Source organism: Phaethon aethereus, assembly GCF_964289735.1.
Source record: "Phaethon aethereus genome assembly, chromosome: 1".
NCBI lineage: Eukaryota > Metazoa > Chordata > Aves > Phaethontiformes > Phaethontidae > Phaethon > Phaethon aethereus.
The window spans coordinates 45,334,398-45,359,702 of NC_138575.1; the positions used below are offsets into that span (position 1 = coordinate 45,334,398).

A 25,305-nucleotide genomic window follows, 5' to 3' on the forward strand; every position below is an offset into this window, starting at 1 on the left:
CAGGATCAATACAGGCTGGGGGATGAAGGAATAGAGAGCAGCCCTGCTGAGAAGGACTTGGGGGTACTGGTGAATGAAAAGCTCAACATAAGCCAGCAATGTGCGCTTGCAGCCCAGAAGGCCGACTGTATCCTGGGTGGCATTCAAAGCAGCGTGGCCAGCAGATCGAGGGAGGGGATTCTGCCCCTCTACTCCACTCTAGTGAGACTCCACCTGGAGTCCTGTGTCCAGCTCTGGAGTCCTCAGCACAGGAAAGACATGGACCTGTTGGAGCGGGTCCAGAGGAGGGCCACAAAAATAATCAGTGGGATGAAACACCTCTCCTATGAGGGCAGGCTAAGAGAGTTGGGGTTGTTCAGCCTGGAGAAAAGAAGGCTCCAGGGATGCCTTATTGCATCCTTCCAGTACTTTAAGGGGGTTTATAAGAAAGATGGGGACAGACTTTTTGCCAGGGCCTGCTGCAATAGGACAAGGGGTAATGATTTTAAACTAAAAATGTAGATTTAGACTAGATCTAAGGAAGAAATTTTTCCCAGTGAGGGTGGTGAAACACCAGCACAGGTTGCCCAGAGAGGTGGTAGATGCCCCATTCCTGGAAACATTCAAATTCAGGTTGGATGGGACTCTGAGCAACCTGGTCTAGTTGAAAATGTCCCTGCTCATTGCAGGGAGGGTTGGACTAGATGACCTTTAAAGGTCCCTTCCAACCCAAACTATTCTATGAATGCAGACTGATAGTATGATTTGAGCTGATACACAAGCAGATCTGCTGGAAATTTGCAAATGAGAAGTACAGCTTTAAAATATCCAGAAAAAGTTATCAGGAATGTCGGCATGGAAGGAGAAAAACTGTTTTTTCGCAACTGTATTCTGAAATTATTTCAAGGACAGCAAGAACATAGCTGTATGCATGATCGACCTAATATTGACTAGCTTTCAAAAAACATTAAACTACCTCAAACAAATGAAGTTAAAAAAGACTGAACTGCCGAAAATTTTAGTTTTCAGCTTGTTTCCCTGTCGTTTAGGAGATGGATAGCGTCATATTCATATTTCCCTTCTTGGTCTTACTGACAGAAATGTATTTATTTTTAAAGTGTATTCATGATTATATCATATGATCACTGAAACAGTATGTACGTTTTAGGAAAACATTTCCAAAATCCCAATAGATTAGAAAACAATTTCCAGTACTTCAGAATATTGAACACTATTAAAATATTTTACAACCAGATCACGTCTTATAGTCTTGAGATTTTTCACTAGTAAACTGTAAACTAGAAAACCTTAGGCTGAATAAGAGGAAAAAAGGGAAAGTACAAGCTTGAAATTTAGAGATGCATCTCTACAGGGAAAAGCTTTAAGTCTAGCTTGCCAAATAAAGTATGATAAAGCCTTGTTGATATTAAAAACCCCAAAGTTTACATAAATTAATTCTTGTGTCACAGTCAAATTTTCCTGGCACAAACTATATACTGGTAACGAAGAGAACAGAGTTACCAGAGTCATAAAGTTCAGGAGACATTACAGTTATTTCAGTGACTGAGAAATTACCACATGCTATACGTTACAAGTGTTTTAAGTTTATCAGAGCTCAGTCTCTGTAAATAAGGGACTCAGGTATACTAAGTTGAAAGACTAATTACAAAGCTTGACAGATGTTTTTTCCAGCTTAATACTGAAATGATGGTTTATTTGAAAATACAAAAATAATTGAAATAGTTTGGTTTCACAACTTATTTTTATTTCTGCCTATGTTAAATATTTATGATATATTGGTTAGCTCTAAAATCCCTCCTTAGCCTTACCTGTTCAGGTGAAGAAATCAGATATAATTTTTTAAAATGAGACCTGACAGCTTACCAAAAAGGGTTACTTATGTTAAAAAGCATAAGTATAAAATATTAACAAGATATTTCTAATGACATCTATGTCTATATATTGTATTGCTGCACTGTAATTCTAAAAGTCTTCATTAGGATCGAACATACATCTTTAAACACTGATGGTCTGACATTCGTTTTCTGATTTGAAAGAAAAAGATGCTATGCTGTTCTTACATCACTACTTGCTTTAAGACTCTGATAATTTTTCAAGGAAAAAGAAAAGCTACATTCCATTGAAGAGAGAAGTGCAGAGTTATGTGTTTCTTTGCATACAGTTCCAAACTTCTCAAAGAACATTCCCCTTGAAATGAAGTTGTGTATGAAGTAACTGTTAACATTAGAATAGCACCTTTAAAAGTTTATTTCAGTACATGCTGAACAGTAAATACATGCATGTTTGCACTTCTGCCATTCCAATCTCTATGCCAGTTCCACAAGCAAACACTGCTATAAAGACTTAATTTCTGATTTGATCTTCTAAATTCTTCAGTGTTTTCTGACATACTACTTAAGGCTTACATTATTTCAACTATTTCATTGAAAGTATCAATTGTTAAATAGCCAATCAAATAAGTAGGTTAATAGCTTTAACCTAAATAGCCACCAGTAAAGACATGTTTTTGATATGTCTGTTACGACTTGACTTTAGACATATATAAGCTTGCTTTAAAATGATTGGAAGCTTAGTGGAACGCAGAAGAATAAGTGAAACATAAGATACTTAACTCTGTATATTAAATAATGATATTATATAAGTAAGTTTATTAAGAAAGTCAATACTCTGAACAACACACCTGTCTCTGCCTCGGATTCTGAGTCGTCATCCTCTTCCTCTTCACTAGAACAACTGGATTCATCCTTCTTTCCCTCTTCTTCCTCATCTGCTTTTTCTTGCTCCAGAGACTCTATACTAGATGCATTCTTTTCTTGTTCCATAATCAATGTCTCCTTACTGAGTTCAGAAAGAAAAATACTTACTGAGTCCTGAAAAACTTACTAAAGTCTGTCAAATAGGAATTTGTGACAGCTTGTAAAGTTATATTTTTTATTAAGAGCTTATTATTTTTCCTAGTTTACTTACTTTTTGAATGTTTTCTGTGTCTGATTATTATCCATGTTGGCTGTGGATTCAATTAGGGGAGATTTCTTTTCCCGTTTTTCACTATGAAGCTTCAAAACATATAGAATGATGTAGTTAAATTGACAGAATGGTTATCAATGTGACAAAATTACAAATGGAGGGAAATCTTCCCTAACTACTACAAACACTAGAATGTGCATAAGCTTTCGAAGTGCCAAAATTCAAAACTCTGAAATCTCAGAAACCGTTATTCCAAGTAAGTTTTTCATTGTTCATGCTTCAGATCATAAAATGCCTGCCAGAGAAGGCAAAGAGAAGAGCACCTTCTTTCTTCCAAGGCTTTTTGGTCACCATAATTGACCAAATAAGGGCACAAAGTAACTTTTGAGATGACTGTGGCATTACCTGAATTGAAGCCCCAAATCAAACTTTTTTTTCTAGTCTATATGCTGCTCTGAGCTGTGTACCATAATTGTATGTATAATAAAGCACAACATATATATATATTTTTCTATGTATCTTTATATGCAAAAAGCCTACCAGATTTTGCTTCTTTTGTAATTCTTCTAAATATCCTAGAATATCTTCATCTGCCACATCAAACGCTGTCTGCCCCTGGAGAGGGGGAAGAAGTAAACCACCATAACTGTACAGCAGAATTTAAAAATAACGGATTATGATGCCTTATCACATGATGATGCAGGTAAGGAGCACATTCAGAGAGAGAAATTAGAAAGTATAAGCCAAGCTCTATTACAAACTGTTAGTCTGTCAGTAGTTGACAACGATTTTGCAATATTACTTTTTTGGGGTAATTGAAACAGAAACATCTATACCTGATGAGTAAACACTTTTTTAAGAGATAAAAACATGACTTCAATACAATTTTGCTGTCCTTTGAGGGAGGAAAAAAACTATCAAGGAAAAGAAAATAGATTGAGAGAATATGATTCTCACAATATTAGTTCCAAACAACTATTCCAATGGCAGTCATATGGATGGATACTATACAGTATCCTGTCCATCTTAGACTACCACACACAGCTTGATTTTTTTGAAGTTTAATTTATTTAAGCAAGCTATCACACTTTCATGTTTTTACAGTAAAACTGTATTTTACATTTTATATTCTATTTTAGAAGAGATCTGCTACAACCATTTGTTCTCACCCTTCCTTAGTGTATGATTTCCATGGGACATGTACTCGAACAGACAGATCATAATGTGATTCATTAACACAGAGTAATGCTGTCAGCTGGAATTTCTTCAGCTTGCTATACCTTACACCTACACAGTCACTGCAATTCTCAACTAGACCAGACACCTACAGGACGTGAGAGTCTGTCTTTAAGGTCTGAATTGGTAAAGATTTCAGGAATTCCTTTTCTTCATCTTTACTTGAAGGTAAGAAGGGCTGAAGCTCACATCCTTTCACAAAGAAAGCCTAACTCCACTACTGCAATACCATGTTTTGTATTTGGAAATTTGTATTCAAATACAAGAAGGCTGGACTCTAGACAAAGTCCTAGATCCGTTGGTATAAATGCAGCCGCACCAACACGCTGGGTGGACATACTGAAATGTTGGGAGGACCATGACAAGATCAGACAAGTATGTGCTTCTGTACAATAACCAGCAACAAAGACAGAGCTGTCATTTAAAAGTGGTCACAGCAGTTTCTAAAGGTAATTAAAAGTGTTCATATTTGTCTCTGCTTGTTTCAGTTTCTCAAAATGTTAACTAAAGGCAAACATCTTTCTACTTACACTGTGATGGCTATCTTAACTGGTTAGAAAGAATGGACCTTCAAACCACTAATTTTCATAAAAACCACTAATCCATAAAACTTCTGACCATACAGCAGAAACACGTGCACATTTCAACAAGCATTACCCAAAACAGCTTGAGGTCCTCTGACATGTGAACTATTCCATTTAGTATAACACAGCACTAACCTGGAAACTAAACAACGAAATTATCTCAAGTTTATGTTTGCATTATGACTACAGTTTTTAATCTGGCCTTCTGTTTTTAGGCAGCTATTAAGTGGGTTTATTTCAAAAAATATGAGTTAGATTTATCTTGACCACAAAAAAATCACCCTGCAAAAAGCTGTTGGAGTTGGAAGGTTGTATCTAAATCCAATCCATAAAAGTTAATACCTGAAGTAAAGTGCCTAAACAATAATGGCTGAGTTCTCCGAGATGCTAAGCAGCTACAACTGAAACGAAGTCCAGAGGAATTTTAAATCTTCGTATCTCCAAAAGCAAAAATGCTTTTTAGCTTACTTAAGAACACAATTGGCAAAACTTTCCTGGCTTGCACAGACAAGCCCATACACCAAATAAAGGAGCTTATACCTCTCTGTACCTCCTTTATTCCTTATTCTTGCCCCTGTTGAGTTGAACATACTTTCATGAGAGTGCTCTCTGGAATACCACCCTCCACATTCTCACAACCCCAGTAAAAAGTCTAACAGATAACTTGATAAACTGGCTTCAATTAATTGCATCAGTTTTTGATTGCCTGACACAAAATAGGTATACAGCTGATATTTAGAAGTTCTGTAAGCATTATACAAAAACAGAGTTGAAGCTATTAGAAATTTAATTCCAGATTTCACTCATTTTATTATAAGCAACCTCAAATTCTAAGGAAGAAAAACTTGACAAAGACAAAAAATGTTAAGCAGCAGTAGTTTTGCCCTTATATAGAGTAAATACTTGCTAATTCATTATCTGTATCTGCATATTTGCCTAATTTATTTTAGAAAGTTTATGAAAAAATTCAATGAAGAATCCATCTTTAAAATTGCGCAGGTATAATCTATGTATACAGTATTGATGGAAATTGGAAGCAGAATCTATCTGTAAAACTTAGTGCAAAGAGGAGAAAGAGATCTTCGGCACTTACACAGTTGAATGAAAAGTTCTGGATCCTTGTGAAGCCTATGTGAATCATGAATATATTTCTATCTGTTGGAAGCAAGATCTTGCAAAGCCAGAAGGCTATGCAGGTCTTTGCATAAAAGTTGAGGAAATATAGCTTAGGAAGCATTCACGTTATGTCTAGGGACTCCAGAGATGCCTAGAAGTTCCTTCCAGCACACCCTAACCAGCATATAGTGATAACTCTTTAGTATGCTAACACAAGCTGATTTTAAGAGTTAAAACACTACCCAAAAGCATCATCATCTTCAGTAATGATATGAAAGCCTGTATGCAAGGCATCAACATCACTAATTTTGTAGCTCTGAAATGTCAATAAATCCATTCTATTTTTTAATTTCCCTGTCAAAGATTACATGGATCATTTAATATAGGACTAACCATAAAGTGGGCCTAGAAATTAATTTAGACAATCAGAGAATTTAGTTTTGAACACAAACATGCTATTTTGACAAAACATGCATTATATAAAGCTCCACGTACAGTAAACAGCAGTTTATCATCACTTTTCTTACCCTGGCTTCTAAAGTCACTTTAGAGACCAGAACTTTGTATCTTGACAAGGATTACATAAAAATCCTACCACTTTGTTGACAGCCTCCATATCACATAGGTTTTCCACTAAAATGCGACATGCTTCTTCTTTACCCCAGTGAGCAGCAGCATGAAGTGGTGTCCAGCCATCATAATCTTTAATATTTACATCATAGCGAGCCTGTATTAAAAGCCTAAAGAAATTAGAAGAATTAGATCTTGACACTGCTGACAGGAATAAATAAACTTTCGTAAAATCATAAAATTACTCTACAATAATATCTTTCTCCTTTGTCATGATACACATTTTAGTTGGGCTATTGACAATTGATTAATTTTATTTCCTCCTTTTTCATTGTTCAGTAGGTATATACATTTTTAAGGAAAATTCAAGAAAAATAGCCTTTTCCATTTTCTTCTTTATTGACTTCCTCTTCATTCAGCCTCCGTTGTTTCTATACAGTTGGATATTTTTCTCTACATGTGCAGTAATAGAGAAATGCCTTTTTAAGGAAAGGAAGGCTGTAAATTGTCAAAACTTGTTAAAGTGTTCTTATTGAGTAAATTATTAAAACCTCCTCCTCCTCCTCTTCTAATATTAGTTGCTACAAGCTGTTAAGTCTAATATTAGTTGCTTGAAACTTGCATCTCCTCCTGTCATTAACATTTGACGTTGTAACAATATGGTGTTTACATGCCACAGTTGCTGACTGAGAGGGAGCAGAGCTCCTCAAATAAAGGACCTGCTTTTCAGCCTCCATTCAACACTCAAATTCGGCATGGATCTGATGTGAGCGTCGAACTGACCATGGACACTTAACCTGACAAATAGTTTTGTGTAAAGGACTACCAGCTCTCTGAAACACTATCCGTAATTCTTACAAATCACATAACCGTGAAGTAGTCTTCTCAAAAAATTCTCTCCGTTTCTCAGGAGTCAATATACTTATAGTAATATCCTCCAATGAGTCAACTTTCACACAGGCTCAGCTGCAAAATCTTGCATCCTACACAGAGCACACATTTTTGATAATGTGAAGCCATGACGAAAACTGCCTGCAGCTGTATTTTTCACCTCCTAGGAAAAGTACATGGACCGGACTATAAAAAAGACACTGAGAGCTAAAAAAAATGGTTATAGATATAACTCCCTTACAGACACATGCTACTCTGAAACAAAAATTATTCTTTTCCAACAAAATCCTCTCTGCCAACCTTAAAGGTAGCAATACTTACAGTCAGGGTGTGTGCTCATTTTCATTCATGTTACAGTATGTAACTGTTCCTAGTACTGCCAAAGCAGTCAAATACATTTACAATCACAGTAGAGCAATGTATTATTAAGTATGCTTTACTTCAATAAAGCAGAGCTTAGAGGAAAAACAAATTAAACCTCTGTTAAGAGTATATACTTGTACTGTGTTGTATTACTGAAAAGCTACCTGTGAATTAGGGGACACCAAATGCCTGAAGCTTTCCAGGAAAGATTTCAAGAGTCATGATTTTCAACAATATCAAAAAAGCAAAATTAAATTAAAGGTTCTTTAGGTCTGAAAACCTTTAGTCTGGATTACAAACTCTGTTTTATGTATGCAAATAAATATGGTGTCTTGAAAATATAAATCAAACAGAATGCTAGCTGGCATTATAAAAAGGTATTTACCACGTTTATATAGTTGGCTTTAGAAACGGGAAGGTTTTGTCAGCTTTCTTCTTTAAAATAAGTATTTAGGCTCAATATGCACACTGTGTTCATATTTTGAATAACTTCACATAGACAGCTAACAGCATCATGATTATGAGTGCTTGAAAACATAAAATCAAGCTTTGAGGAACAGTTCTAGAGATGGTTATTTTCCAAGACAAACCCCAAAAGTCAGAAGCGTCCAAGCCTATCAATTCCAAGCAGTATTACATCAACATGACCATCAAATATGAAAAATTTCCATTGAAACCACTTACTTTAAGACTTCTGTATAGCCCTTAGCAGCAGCTACATGAAGTGCTGTACCACCAGATTTTGCATGCCTGACATCATTTATATGGCCGCTGTTGAGCCACTGTCTTGCATCTCTTAGCATTATTCGTTCTTCTTCTTTTCGAGCTGCCTCTATATCAACCCCTAATTCAGAAAGGGAGGGGGAGAAGGGAAGAGAGGACACAAAATACTTTAGTTCAAATACTTCAATTCAATTCAATTCAATTATGTAACAAATCTTATACCACGTTTATGTGATACAATAAAAATATCAGCTAAACAATACGAATTATGTTGATGGTTAGATATGAATTATCTTTTTGAAGATGAACCCCAGGAGGTTATAGAAACATCCATTATTGCATGACACTTTGCGTGTATAATGCATTTTTTTCCCAAAAGGTGGGGGGAGGGAGGGAGAAGAAAGCTGCTAAAACTGGCTCTTCCATTTTAAGAATGTCTACAATCAAAGTAGTAATCACTGAAGTGACCTTTTAAAAAAAGAGAAAAAATGTATTTTAACCTTCCAAGCACCAAAACGTAAGTCTGGTTTGATATATCTCTAGAAAGTAGAAAACAGCTAAAATTTTTTTACAAGAAGGTATCTATGGGAAGAGGAACAGCCAAGCTTCTCAACATTGATGAATATGTATGAGAAAGATAAAGCTTTATTTTTCACACTTTCTGAAAAATTTCTGGTTAAAAACAGCTTGCTTGCTTTCACTGTGAAACAGAAACCTGATACTCAAATAGCCAAGCCTTTGGAAATCTCCCTTTATTATCTCAGCTAAAAAATCCAAAACCCCTTTTTATAGTACATCTCTCAAAAAATTATCATAGACTAATATCATAATCACAGACATAGTCCTCTATGAAAAGGGAGGAACACAATATAACATCTACAAGTGTATACATCAGGTTAAACAGACTGAAAAAACCCCCGGGACCCTGAATGGGCAAAGCAAAGCATGTATTTGCAAGCATTTTTTAATTACTACCACATGGAGTGATCTAAAGAACATAGCAGGAAAGGGGTCTTGAAGAAAACTATGCATGAGCATTGCTGACAAAACGGTGACAACTTTGCAAGGAAAAGGGACTTAGGAATCATAGTCATTAAGAGTACAAACTGTATCTGGGTTGACCTCTAACAGAAAATCAGTGGGCCAATCTTCAGCAAAATTCTTTTATGTGTATCATTTGTCTAGTCTTAGACACCGGTATGCAGGGACTTGGGAAATATATACTGTTGTTCTGAATTTTGTAATTCATCATGGAGCAAAGCATTAACTTGTACATAATAAAACCAAGTGAAATCTAGAGACCGGTACTGATTTGCTAGATAAAACCACAAACTTCAAGAGAAGTCCTTGTAGCCTATAAAAAATAGAAACTAAGGTGATTTTTAAAACACTTAAGAGATAGATGCTCCTTGACTCAGATCTAATTCTGCCTTAGTTCAGTATTTCCTGCTGAAGCTTCATCTGTCCCCAAACTGTTTTTCTGCAGCAAACATGTTTCTACCACATAACTCTCCTGTCCAACTAATCAAAGCACAACAATATATCGCAGATCACAAAAAAAACTACGCAAAGCTAGAGCATCTCTTTTCAAAACTACTCTACATAATTAATTAATTTTAATTGATTTTCAAAGTCTTTATAATGAACAGCAATTTCAGGCTCTAACGTATTCAAAGAAACTGTGAGCTATCGATCTCTTACATGGTGAATGAATCCCCAGAATATGGAAACCAAATGAAATCTATCTTCACTGTTGCCCATTTAGACATGCAGCAGAAACTGAGCTAAAGGATGAAGTGGCATTCATTAAAGAAATTATTAATATCATGAAAAGACATAGATAATACAGAGATCATCATGTGTCGTGCACAGCATCATTCTACCATGTAAAACATGATAAAACACATTATAATAAAATAGATTCATCAAGCTCTTATCAATCCACTGGCAACTTGAAAGCCAGAGCAACAAACTGGCAAACTGAAAGCAACTGTATTGGCATTGCTGAAATACCCTTAAGGCAGTGGATAACGGACTGATATATCTATTACATTACATATGAAGTAGTATTTCACAGATGTTGCAATTCCACAATTATAGAGCAAGAAAATCCTTGACAATGACATGCCCAAATCAAAATTTTCTGAAATGCAGAAAGAAGGAATGTAATTATTACATGCTTCTGGAAACATAACGCATCATTTGTTTGGTTGCGGTAGCATATCACAGCACTACAAGAGACTTCACTTCTTTTTTATTACTCTTCTGTCAATTCACATCGTAACAGATATCCCCTGTCTACAAGTATGGGAAAACAAGAGAAAGAATTAAAAAAAAAAAAAAAAGAAACACTAAAACACAAAGAAAGATCAGCTGAAGAAAAGATTCTGTTCACTAAGTAAATCTGGTAAACTTTATGCTAAGGACAGATGAAAAGATAAAACTTTACTAAGTATCATAAAATAACTGAGGCAGGTTATACATTAGGTGTTCTAAGCAGTCGACTGAACTCCTAGACTCATCCCCTTAATCAACTAAAGCAATCATTTCAGTCTTGACAATTTAATAAAAATTAACAGAATTATATTTTATCTGAAACTGATGAAAACCCATTATCTGGAGGCTAAGTCTGCATGATGCAGGAAGATACAAAAGACTTGCTGAAGCACTAAGCAGAGGAAAAACCTGAATTGTACTTGTTTGAAATAAGTTGTCGTAAAAATTAAATACATGCAAGTTTCTACAACTGTCTCTCTCAAGACAACCCATGACTAAATAAATCTGACCAGAGATTAAATTTTACATATCTAATAATCTTTCTAACTCTGACAGATATGAAGAATGAAAACCAGGAACTTTGAATCAATAATGTATTGATAATCACGTGCTCTCGTTCCTCCAGAGGGCTCCTACATATTGATGTGTGAACTACTGCAAACTGTAACTTCCCTGGGCCTTCGCATCTGCTTGCCTTTCAGAATGACACAGCAGTACAGATCAGCAGATCCTGGGAAAATAATTCTCTAGAGTACAGCCATTTACAGAGTTGCCTGCAAAACACGACCACGCAAATAAATAGTTTATATATCATCAGTTAGTCACATTTATGTCCATCCCCTTTTTGCATGCCTGAGGGCTAACTGTGAATCCTCACCAGCACGAGTAACCTCTGTGCCTGAAGAATCCGATGTAAATTCCTATCAGTGTAAAACTGCCCATGTGTGCGGCTGACAATTTTGAGGCACTTTTGTATAAAGGAAGAACAGAGAAATAGTTCTTCTCAAACCCTGATCTTGAACTCCTATCGGTTAATGTCTAAGCATACTTTCCAGGTATGCCTGAAGACCCAAAGAATTATGTCAAAATAGCAACACTTTTGCAGAAAGGTAACTAATATTGAATACAGACTTCTATCAGTATCACAATAGATTGCATTTCTGAAACCCAAACAAGATATAATGGCTGCAGAGGACTAATGGCTACATCGACACATCATTTTATAAGACAGTAAACTTCTGATAACATTTCAACAGAAGAAAGTAGGAGAATGTTGCCAGTCTAAATAAAACATCCCACATTAATAACTGGCACAAAAATGGGGATTGAACTTTGTGCCATAGAAAAAAAAAGCCGCCAAGATAAGCTAAATATGATTCTCATTACTAACTACTGAAAATGGAATGTAAACAGCCTTTATTATACCTTGTACGGTCCTTTCGCCTTGCTTTTGTTTTCCAGACTCTGTTAAGATATCAGGGAAAAAGAAAATGCTCGTCGTACCTTTCAAACAGTTTCTCCATACGGCCCATAGATGGCAATGCGCTGCCTCCCAGCCCGACTGCAGCCGGAGAACTCGCTCACGACAGTACGCTTAACCTCTCCGGCAGCCTAACAACTCCTTATATCGTTAATAATTTATTGCTAAAGGCTTTCATTTTTCTGATCAACAAGTGTTATTCAACAGTTCCAAGCAGGTTTGAAAACAGTGTGCCGCTCAGTGAGCATTTAATGAAATTCAGCATAAATTTAAATGCTGAATCATTGTTTCAGGACTCCTCAGCCATATAAAGGCATGTTTTATAGATACTGCATGGAAGATCAACCCACTTTTTACTTCATGTAGCCAATGTTTATATACAAATGTAATAGTTCACATTTTATCCACATAAACAAAGCTGAGTTAAGCAATAGATCCGAGAGAGTCTCGTTACATTTACCTATAATTAAGAATGCGGAACATTTGCTTCGCCTTGGAAAAGGAGAAGCAATCGCTCTGATAGTTGCTGAATAGCTACCACGCTGCATCACGAACTCTTAATTCACCCCACGTCACCTCCCCCCTCTAACTCACCTCCCGAGAATGTTCCCTATCATTGAAAATAGTTAAAAATAATTTTAAGAGGACATCTGATGATAAACAGCTAAAAAATCACTTAAAACCGTAACACTTAACCCTGCTTGAGACCTGAGGAGAGGCAACATTTACAACTGGCCAGGGCTAGCCGGGACTAAAGCGATAGCCAAGCAACATCTCTCTCTTGACTCTGCTAGATTTCACCAGTGCACATGAAGACTTTACACTACGGACAAAAGCCAACTGCCGAAACTACAAAAAGCTGAAACATTGCAGCATAGAAACATAAGGGATCATATCAAGAAGCTGGGAATAATGTTTTAAACGAAGATATAGAACTCTGTGGATTGCAGTGGCTTCCATATACATGGGGTTGGCCCATGATAAAGGTATCAGCCATATGGAGAAACAACAAAAACAGGTCCTGTGAGAAGTTTTTTGTGTAACACGAAATAGTTAAAACATGTGGCATTCAAAGAGAATAGTTGTTCAGCACCACTGTGGAATAATTTCCATAAAACACCTAGTTTTGTTACTGTGAAGTGTTCGTAAGTGTGTCTTTTTGTGCCTCAAAATGAGCAAGGTATTAAGTTTTTTTACATAGCGTGTATGCAATTTACATTTTCATGAAGTGTAAAACTAAACTAGGTTTTAAGTTTAAAAAATAATAAAGCCAATAATTCCCCTTCAAAGATTAGGGTAGAAAAATGCTTTCCTTACTATCGGAGTGCTATGGCTTCACTTACAGGATAGCTATTCCATCAGTTCAGAATTACTGCATAGTCCGTTGTATCAACAGGGTCCCACTATATGGTCAGGAGAACACAGGTGGCCTTGCCTGGGGATCTGTGGCCCACACAAGAGCACATGTGAAAAGACACCGGAACCAAAGGTCACAATTCGGAACTGTCGTATACAGAGATCAGAATAACTGAAGAAAGACAGATATTGGCTAATACTACTATAAAAGCTCTCTTTTTTCATGTCCAACACTCTTTCCAACAAAACTTCTAAAACAAATTAGTTTGGATCGCTGACCATCTCCTCCCTAGCCAGGTCAGATTTTGTGGTCCAAATGCTAAAACAGGATGACTGAACACTGCAGATCCTTCTTATTAAGCCTGTAATGTCACATAAACCTGAATTGTGTTGTAGTGTCTAATTTATTTCTTATTTTATATTCTTTATTTTCTTTATTTTAGCGTCTCCAGAGGCTCCCATTTTTTGCCCTGTAGTTAATCATGTCCTTAAAATATAATTCGATACCTGTAAAAATTGTACAAACAAACTGATGATCTGTAGAAGGCTGAATAGTTGTGCAGTTGGAAGGCTCTGTTTTGAACTTTTCCTATAAAGACTGAAGGTCTGCAAAAGCAGCAAAACGGGTGAGCTAACATGATCATTCTCCTCAGACTTCTAACAGAAACTCTCCTCAGATTTCTAACAGAAACAAACATCAAATGTCATCATTTGAACATATCTGCAGTCACAATGAACCTGAGTGATCTTTCCAGGCAATCTCTTGCCACCAAACGACTCTGCTGACACCAGTATGTAGGAACCCATACTCACAGCATTAACTGAGCAACACAAAAATGAAACCATAATGACTGTCGGAACAAATACACATGAAAAGGTTGCAAGGCAAGAACGTTACAGAGAACATCTACTTAATTTTCATGCTGCATGTTTTACCTACACAGGGGTAAGATTTTCTGGCAACCAGGTTTATTTTCAAAATAAACAGGCTGATCTCACACTACCAGTAACACTGAGACAGGGCTGATCATTCCGCAGACCCCACAGTTAACTTCCATTATCAAAACTGCAGCACTGCTTTATTTTATACGAGAAGCAATGCTAAAGCTGGAGGGATAATTCCATTCAACCACATGTATAGTCAAAGATGAAACTGTCACAGTGCATCAGTGTTAATTCCACATTAAGATAAACAATTAAGTTCCTATTTTAGAGCTATTAACTTCTCTAGCCACAACATACACACAATTAGGCACTTTCCAAGTGATCATGACAATGGCTCAATAATCATTGTGTATATAATAGTAACTTTATATGCACGTTAAGGATGCCATCAAAAGCACGTAATTAAAACCTTATTGCTGTGACAACTGTCTCGTGATTCAGTAAGACATACACTACAAGTTCACACACAGATTCATTCCCTTTCTATTCCATTCTCATCCACGATCATTAAATACTTCCTATGATTTACCCCTGCAGGTAAAAGCCCTTAGTTCTTACCCCTTCAGACACAAATTCAGGAGAGATGCTGCACGCCTTCTTCCCTGCTTCTGTGAAACAAACTCATAAGTGGTCTAACAGCAAAACAAGCTAGGTAATATACGTATATATAAATGCATGCATATATATGTGTGTCTGTGTAAATATATATACATAAATATATAAATATATAAAATAATATCCACATAGGAGATATATATATATAAAAAAAAAAAACAAAAAACCATGGGCTTTAGTATCCTGTTAAGACCAGGAAGGCAGAAATGCCGTCAGGGATGTTCAGAGTCTGGTCACTTCAGCACAGCATCCAGTTCCCATTCTCCACAGAGGTCAAACTACCCTGAAGCACAGCCCTAGGAATTTTTTTTCTCACCTAACATGGTGCCTTGTTCAACCAATATATTAAATCATGAGAGAAAAAACAATCTTATGAAAATCCTTTAGCTAGTTAGCAAGCCAACTGACATAAAAATCTAAGAGGAATGCTTGGAAAACGAGTTTTCCACAGCAAGTGAAATCTAGTATTTTAAAACAACCTGAATGATCCTTTCAGAAGCTAACAGCTACAGTGTGAGAACATCTACATTCTTCTCAGACTTATAAAAACAGTACCATAGATAGTTTATTGTAAGCTTTAAAAATGAAATAATGTAAACCACACTTAAACTTTCAGTGAATTGTGGCATTTAGTTTAGGTTGCCAATGCTAATTTTACAATTGGGTTGTTCAAAATAATTAAGCTTGCAAAAGAATAAAAATTTGTGTGTAATGTTAAATCTCTGCATTGTAAAAATGTACATTAAAAACCCATAGATCAAATAATATATATATTTTTAAAAAGCAGTAACATATAGGTAAGAGATTTTGGAGGAGTTCTTTTCCTAAATAATGTCAATATTACAAAGAACTACTACAGTCAATTAGTATAGCACATAATCAAGTCAAATGTTTCAAAAACAACCTTAAAGAATTCAGGCTGAGGCATATTCCAGAAACAACTCTCCAGCAAAGATTGACAGTACTGTTAGAAAAGAGAACAACTGTATTTTTTCCAAACTAATTAAAATGGACAAATGGTAGTACAGACAAAAAAAGTATTCGCAACTATCTAATCTGATGTTCTTTTTGTGTTAGCGATAAGAACTGTTAATCAAAATTCTGTTAACACTACCAAATAATTGAATGTTATGCCTCTGAATGAAATACATAAATAAAATGAAATGCCTGTGTCAAATCTGCAGTCTACTTCTGTGTATCAGTAGATATCTCCTATTTCCCTGCGTATCATGTCATCCACTTTCCTTTTACCATTTGCTTTGGGCATTAAATGGGCTTAACCATGCAAAAATCAGGGCAAAGCCTGAAGCAATTACTAGTTTACTGTTAAATTATGTAAATCTGTCTTAAGAGATATAAATTCAACACTACAAAAAAAGTAGTATTTTCAAGGAAGAAGAAGCCTTTTAAGAGGTAGGCAGGGTCTATAAGTAATGGAGATGGAGTCTCCTAGCACCCCCTCCCCAAAGGCTCCATCTTTACTCTGAATGTCATCTTCTTTCAATATGTAATATAACTCAGACCACATCACCCCAGTTCTTGTACTGGGAGTTCTGGGATAACAGTGCCTTTCTATTGGACTCAAGATGGTCAGTCAACAACTGAATACTCTTTCCACTGTGGGATGAAAAAACCAGAAACTTTCAGAGACCTTTCACTGGAAAACCCACCTGAGGATTGGAACATGGAAAACAGCCGTGTAAGGAGGGGAAGAAAAGTAGGGGAAAAAGGAATCAATGCGCTTTTTCAAAGGCAAATTTGTCTTTTAATGACATCACTGCCAGTATTAGCCATTTTCTAGGAGCAAGGTGCTTTATACTGATCCATTACCTGTTACATGAATGTTCACCTATATAGTGCTCTCAGAAGCGTACACAAAACCAGAAGGTACTTAAAGCTTTGTTCATGATAGGTTCTCAGACTTAAAACAAGTGCAAACTAAGTCTCCTTATCCCAAGAAGTAGTTTCATTTGGCATTGTAGAAGGGCATTCAAAAGGTAAGAATTAGACAAAAAGGGTGATTATGGGATACAGTATAGTTGTTTACTTTTGGTTTAGTTATTCTAGGCTTTCTCGTATGAAGTCAACGGAAGGAAACAGTTACCTTAGGGCTCAATTCACCTCATCCTAAAACTGACATCTGAGTCACCCCGGAAGTGCCTATTTCTCTTCTCTCTAAGGCAGGAATCTCTTTAAACATAGTCTACAGGTGGGATATACAAGTCTGTACCCCAGATGCACTGAGTATCATCTATAGTAGCTGAATACTACCTAAATTCTGTTAAGTGAATGCAGGAATCCAGTCAACACCTGGGTTCAATACTTCTGACCTCTTTCTTCACAAGAGGCTTGGTTGAGTAAAAACACCCAGAAGACAGCTTTAACACTGTACATTGTATTGACAGTTCTCTTTAGAAAATAAATCGAGTGACTTTAAGATTCCTAATTTAGCATAAGTTTTCAAAAATATATTTAGTGTCCAATAAACAAAACCACCCTTCCATATTCAAAATTACCTTGTCTATTTACTTCATTCTGAAGCAGCTCTTCCATTGCCTCTTCTTCAGCAATATCTAACGGAGTGTCTCCTTCACTATTTACAGCTCCTACATGTGCTCCTTGACTAATTAAATACCTGCCAATAGAAAAAGAAAAACAAACTGTAAGCAACACGGTAAAGCTGATGCAAAAAAACAAACAGCCATGAGGATATAATATGCAGTGGGTACATACATGCACACATACAATTAATAGAAACAACTATATTCGGTGTAAGTAAAAAACCTCATGACCGTCTACAATCCCTGAATACCCGTATGCCTTTAAATCATAATACCCATTAATACAAATAGCCCTCTGTTTGCTTTTCAGTTTGCCACAAAGACTCCTGACATGTTTAAATACGTACTTGCAAGAACTGAAAGAAAATTGTTAGATGATGAACAAAAACGAACACAAGGGGTTGAACGAGCAATTCCCACGAGCTCCTCATATTAAGCCACTCATTCCTAGAACTTCCTAATTCATTGAAACATTATGCTTCTATACTTTGCCAGAATGATGACTCCTGGTCTCTGAGGTAGCTTCACAAAGCTAATAAAACCAGAATCACCTCTGCTCTTAAGTATTCATAAGGTCAGCTTTTGGTAGGGAAGAGGTGAAGCGAAGCAATGAAGCAGTACTTTACACTCTATTCCAGCCCCACAAAGTGTTTTCTTACTTAAAATACTACTGTCTCAGGAGTCAACAATCCAGACTCAGTGGAATATATTTCTGAACTTCCAATTAAGTCAAATGGATCAATTCCAACAGTAAGTCCCAAAAGGATTATTTCACTGTATGCAACCATAAGCCTATAAAGTTACTGAGAACCGACAGCTTAATATATAGTCTGTTTCTAAGTAGACAGTGAACAATAATTAAAACATCAATATAGATCAGTCTTATACCTCTGACCATTACATTTCCACTTCCCTAACAAATTCAACAGTTTGAGCCACGATAGGACTCAATACAAGCAGCAAATTGCAAACACACCTCCTGCCATGCAGGGCTTAATTTACACTTTCCATATACTTGAGAAAAAAAATCAGGAAATACTCAGACCTGAACAACCACTTATCCATTCAGTAACAGGTGTATGAAATCAAAGGTGCTTTCTTAACCTCACTGTTGCAGAATGCCAAATTATGCAAGGAGCCAATCACAAAGTTAATCCAACACTAATACAAATGCTTTAAAGTATTTCTGCTTAACTATTGCCTATTAACAGTAACAAATTCCAGATCTAGGATCATATTTTCCTTATCTTTATTCAATAATTCAGCATCAAGTAGTCTCATACATTTCTGTTTTTTTAATGTATGATTTAAATAGCACGTGTTATTAAACGTCTGTAATTACATCAAGAAGCAGTAAGAACTGACAGATCACAAAATGGAAATTAATTCCCAGAAGTATAGCCATATCTCCTGGGATAGGCATCATCAATTGCCACCACTAACTGACGCTGGTATGCAGCGCTGGTTTTATACTGTTCCTCTTTTAAGAGTGCTGCTATGACTCTTATCTCTCTCCAGTTTAAAGGTTTAACATCTGCAGGAATGAAAAATTAATACCAAGTAACAACATTTCTCAACAATACCAGCTGTACTGTTTTGACAGTGACACAGCCTTCCAGGTTACAGATCAGATAATTGCTAGGCAGGGTGTCTGCTTAACAGGCAAAAAAAGCAGTGGGGAAACTAACTTTCTTACAAAGTCAAAACGTTGATTCAAAACCAAAGTCGACCATTGACAAAAATGTCTTTATTAAAAAATCCCAAGTCAGCATTCACGTTCTTTCAACCTGTTTTTTCTAATATAGACATGAAAAAAAGTGATGTTCAAAAAACCTGATTTTTACCTGTTTCCGCGTAATATCTGTAGGGAAAAATTAAGCTACTTTTGTAAGGAAAATATGTCTCTCGTTGAAGTGGTTGTATTTTGTCAACCGGGTCAGTAACTTATAGACATGATAAAAGGAGCAATGCATAAGAAAGCATAGGGAATGAACAAAAGGCTACAGTAGTGTTTCATAAAGTTACCATTTAGACACACGAACAACTTCATGATCAAATGATCCTTTAAAGTAGGCTCCAAAAATGAAGCTGCTTACAGGCTGAAATCAGATCAGCAGAGCTCGGGGGATTAGTAGGGCTGGAGAAGTAACTGGAGTTATCCCAGTTCCCCTTCGCACGTGGTTACAGGGCTTTGGTTTTCCAGGGTCAGCAAAGGAAGGATGGCTGAACCTGCCCCAAGTTCACAGGATTTAAAGGGATGGGAGAAACAGGAGAAAGATGAAGAGCAGCATGCTCCTCGCCAGAGAAGGGAGAAGGTCCTTTCCCAACCTTCCGTCAGCCACTCCAGCTAGGCCTGGCTCTGCTATCCCCATCAAAAAATTAACAGTGATCCCCCCAAGTAAATTAATAGTGAAAAAGCCATACCCCGTATGAATCAAATTATTCAAAATCCAACTATTTTAAAGACAACTTTTAATCCTGGTAATTATATCCGTATTTGTTCTGCTTTCCCCATCACTCAGTAACAGATGACCCTGTTCTGAAAAAGTTTATGCATTTGTTTTACCTTCATTTACAGTAAAAATAGTTTCAGCAAAGCAATGGCAGGGTTCAGATGATGCATGAAGTCATCGTGGTGCCTATGGGATCATGGCTTTAATTAGGAAACCTCGTGCCACCAAGTGAAAGGAGAGCAATTGTTTCAGATGTGTAAGTAACTTGATTCTGCGTCACATACAGAAAGGAAACAGATTTCGTAAACGAGACCAAGAGAACATGAGTTTGTAAGGCATAGCTCAGCAGAAGCCAGCACCAGAACAATCCTAAAAATCAGAAGTTTTGTTGTTTTTTTAAAAAATTACTTGCCAAACAAATTGTACTTCAACCTAAATGTTCATTAAAACTTACAGTATGACTTCAAATATGGGTGTGTTTGACATTTCAGTTTTTCTGGTACCATACACTAAAATCTTCACAAGCAATAGTGTATTATTGTGTGTAGGTATGTATGCATATATTTAAAAGTCGTCCATGTTTTAAAAAAATCCACACAAATAACTGCTTGTATCTTATCTTTATTAGGTACGTGCTACCTTCATCTTGAAATCTTATCTTTCTAAAGCAAGTAAACATAATATAACTTTCATTTCCTCAGCTGATATTTAATTGATAGTTACATTTATGTGGTGAAAAAGAAATTGGAGCTGTGTAATAAAGTGTCCAGCACCATGCCATTTGATACCATGTCCAGAAAAAGGTGTTTTTTGCAAACTTGGATGCAGTGGAAAAGTAAAAACATATATGATTCCCACCTTCACCTACTTACAAAAACCTTCTGGTACAGCACTTAAATTTCTGTCTTTTGTAATGCAATTGTTGCAAAACGGCCACGTTCAACAGACAGCTACAGAAGAATAATTCAGAAAATCCAATGATAATTTATATAACATTCTGGTAAGTGCTCATTCAAAATGTGAACAAATGAGAAGCAAACAGTAGCTAGATCCATACCATGCTTATTTTTGGAGCTAAAGCTTTCAGGTATTGATACTGAAGCTAAAGGTACCTTGTTTAGATACTCTTGTGGTCTAAGTATAGAGAATCGCAAGTATCCCAGGAATACTAGGAAAGACAAGAACAGGAAAATAAAATAATTCCTGATGCTTTTGCCCCGATGTTTCCATGACAAGCATTACACAGTCTGGGTAAGACTGGAAGAACAAGTTTGCCTTGTGATACCATTGTTTTATGAAATAAAAAATACTTCTACTTGAAATTTGTCTTTTAGGAGTCACTGCTGTATATTCCTCAGTAGCTATTATAGACTGAAACTAACAACCTTGGAAAAAACATGAAACCTTTATTTTCTATAATTATTAAATAAGCCAGACTCTCTCCCATCATTTCAAGAAAAAGACATTTCAACATTATTTGTGAATTTTGTAAGCATTTACTTAAGAATCTGGAAGACGCTGATGCTTTGGCTTTACTAAAGTTTGCTAGCTGCAGAGAAGAAGATACACCGCAGAAAACCTTTTAATATTATTTATCTCGGCAACAGGAAGAGGAGCATGTTTACATTCGAACCTCGTCTCAGTTCACAATATCTGGAAACAAGTTTGCAAAGTCATTTGGGATATAATTAACTTTAAGTACTTGCTGAACCTGAAGGTCACCGGCCCGGCGGCGATCACAAGGCAGGGCAGAGAAGTGGCGGCTGAATTGATTCCGTTTCATTAAAAATTGGTTACTGAGCTCACTGGAGACTCACTAGTGAAAATAAGAGGCCCCTTCAGACCAGCCAGAAGACTGGACAGCAGCCTCTAACTCCGAGAATATGACGAGAGGGACCCTACTAAAAAATCTCTTGTTGAACAGAGGTTCAACCTGTTGTATATACATTTAAAATAAACATGTTTAGTGTGGCCTTCCAGGGAAACATGGCTTAATTGCTAGCGAGGGCAGTAACCAACAGCGCAACCAGTCTCCCAACAGCTTTTAACTAGCAATTTCAGCTAAATCCAGTTGGGTTTTTTTAAATCCATAGATGGTGGAGTTCCAATTAATTCCATAAGTGTCTTAACTGAATGATAATAGGGAGCCAAAGACAGAAAAAGGGTCACTGTGTTCATGCAGCTGCGCAAGCTGTCATTTGAAGAGACAATGGAAAAAAAAAATCTACCCCACAGTCCACAGGATGTAAAAACAAAAAACTTACACATCTTCGGAATATGTGTTTTAATTGCCGTCTTTTAAAATGCCTTTCAGAATTACTTCAAAGATTTTTTTTAAAACGTAAAGTATCCATACACTTTTAAAAGTACATCTTTGTAAATCATTCAAATTACTAATGAAAAGACATCCACAATAAATCAGGCCAAACAATTAGACCTTCAGCAGACATTCAAAAAATAAAAAATAGAAAATCTTAACATTGCCGTTTCCAATTTTATTTTTTTAAAGGTGAAGTACACTAAAACTGTAACACCTGATCCTTTTCAGACCTTCTATTGGTTTGAGTGTCTGGGAATACTCCCTTAAGTATTTTCCCACTGCAGAAGAGTTTCACTTCAAATTTAAATTCTCAACAATGTTGTTATTAACTCACATGGAAATAGAAATGCTACCTCAAGCTCCCTAGCCCTTCTCAAAAGTGGTTTTTGTTTGGGTCTGGTTTTGGTTGTTGTTTTGGTTCTTTTTAAGATTTGCAGCAAAAATAATTTTGCAAGCAAAGTACACCTACCTGCGTATACAACATATCAAGAGAGAAAATCACAGCTCCTTAAATTTTTAAGGTGCACTTTTCAAAATAACGTATTAAAAAAAAATTTCAAAAAAATCTTAAATAATACAAACTTGAGCAAATACAATAGCACTAGAATAACATTGTGCTAAATTCTGTCGTGGTGCATAGCACACGTATGCCCTGTGTCAGTGGGCAAGTTGAATACAAGTGAAGCATCAGCACCCAGCCGCCCCTCAAATACTCCCATGCACCCTCACACTCACTTTTAAACACATTATTCAAAACCCATACAGATGTAATGATAAAAAGGCGCAATTTCCCCTATTTTTGAAATATGTATGGTAACCCTTGTAAGCATTTGGTGGAGAGCATTAAAACGTGTGCGACACGGGGCAGGTGGCTGGTGGGTCTCGCAAGGCACGGAGCAGCCCTGCCTGCCCGGGGCAGGGGCACCCTGCGCAGCACCCTGCTCTGCACAGCGGGGATCTCCTTGCCCTCTTCAGCAACAACCTACAGGTAATTTCCCTTGTCCCCTTTCTCCACAGCCGAGATACTCCTGCAGTTGTCTTTTCTCCTGAATTCATGATGATTTACAGAAGCAAATGAAGGTTCCGCGTTCAATACTGGAACCAAAACGGTACAACTGGGCCAAGAATACTTTCTCCTGCGTGATTTTAAGACCGATGTAGAAGAAATCAAATGACATGAAAAACAATTAAGTCAAACTCATACGGTTGTCTTACTCAGGCACTCTGCAAAACGCCATCCCACGCTGTCAGTTGCCTGCTGTGCCTCAACCTTCTCCCTCTAAACATTTAGAACAGAATAGAGACCGACATAAGAAGATAGGCTTCTGTGATGGCATTCAAATTAAAATCAAATCATTATAAAACCCAGGCACCTTTAAGGTTATGTTTCTTTGCAAATTCCAGAAGATTCTCACTCACATCTTTCTCTCTTGGAAAAAAAATGCTGTAGCACTTCCTAAATAGCAATGCTCCCCCTACGAGCAGTATCATCAGCCAGCAGCTACACAAAACAGCAAGTTAAATAAGGCCAATTAGGATTATTTGGCAAAACTAGGTAATTATTTCTCCTGAAATACATGAGTGATAACTTTTAAGAAAACCGGTATCAAGAAAATATCTGAGGTGATTCTACAATTTCCTCTTGCGGAACACAAGAGCTGAGAATTTCAGATAGCTAGAGAAGTTTAAGAAAAAAGAATTAAAAAAATAGTTGAGAAACAAATGGCCAAATGATTTTAAGCAACTGGGAAGGGACATTTCTTTTCAATTTTCACCAGTCTAATCTGGATATCAGCATATGTATTTTTCTAAATTAGGGACCAGTTTGAAAAGACTTTTTTATATCCTTCAATATGCAAGAGCTCCTCCAGATAGCAGCAAATCCAGCTTCTATTTCTCCCTCATGAAGCTGTTATGAAAGGCATCTTGGACAGACACACATCTTCGCTTCAAAATTGTCAAAACAACCCCAAAGATATGAAAGTAGTATGCCACAGAGATGAGAAAAAAAATTCCCCCGAAGCAAACAGTACTTTCTATCAATTCTAAATACTGTACCTATATGAAAAACATATCTATGTTTATGAAGACAACAGCCCACAGTGTACTACACTGCATGTAGCTGGCTGTCCGTAGCCTCCACTGCAACTTGCATGCCCAAGGAAACAGTAACTAGAATCACATCTGTTTTCCTTCTTGGTATGCAGAAGCATGGATGAAACAGTGTAGATAACAGTATCTGGTTAGTCTTAGTCCTCCTGTGTTCCAAGAAACGTCTGAAAAAAGCCACCAATAAGTTCTAGAAATATTTGTACATAGGAGGCAATTTAAACATTAACAGTACAAAGATGGAACAGGAGAAAATCCTATTTGTAGCAATAAAGCAACTAAGTCTTCACATATTACCACATCCATAAAGAGTAAAGACATATGAGAGGTGGCAGAGCAATGTTGGTGGAAGTAAACAGTGACTGAGAAGAGGAAAGTAGGAAGCATGAAGCAAGCTATATAGGGAAATATGCTATAACCTTTTCACAAGCTGGCGGGGGGAAAGAAAGAACTGGAGCCTGGTAATGACAGGATGAATACAGGGCAAAAACTTCAGTAGGAAAGATATAAAGTGAAACAAAAAGTATTTTTAAAGTGCTATCAAATGTTACTTTCACTATGCACTTCATCTGCACCCCATAGTGCAAAAATGAAGATTGAGTTTGACAAATACCTTGTTGCAGCTGCAGAAGAGTACATTCAGTTCATACAGTAATTCTAGTTCACGACACTGTGCTCAGGATGCTTTCCTGCAGCAAGTCTCCAAGCATTTGTGGTGATTTACAGAAGTGTCATCAAG

The 25,305-nt window shown here is 36.6% G+C and overlaps 1 protein-coding gene across 3 annotated transcripts in view; it reads right to left on the minus strand.

The window, feature by feature from the left end:
• The window catches only part of PPP1R12A (protein phosphatase 1 regulatory subunit 12A), a gene marked incomplete at both ends in the record, with an annotated part of 126,321 nt that overhangs the window by 45,897 nt on the left and 55,119 nt on the right, over positions 1-25,305 (minus strand). For all 3 annotated transcript variants that reach the window (XM_082013938.1, XM_082013937.1, XM_082013936.1), the window contains 6 exons: positions 2,681-2,838; positions 2,968-3,056; positions 3,508-3,582; positions 6,499-6,643; positions 8,412-8,571; positions 17,640-17,758. In XM_082013938.1, coding sequence (XP_081870064.1) covers positions 2,681-2,838; positions 2,968-3,056; positions 3,508-3,582; positions 6,499-6,643; positions 8,412-8,571; positions 17,640-17,758 — 746 coding nt within the window. The remainder of the gene's footprint in view (positions 1-2,680; positions 2,839-2,967; positions 3,057-3,507; positions 3,583-6,498; positions 6,644-8,411; positions 8,572-17,639; positions 17,759-25,305) is intronic.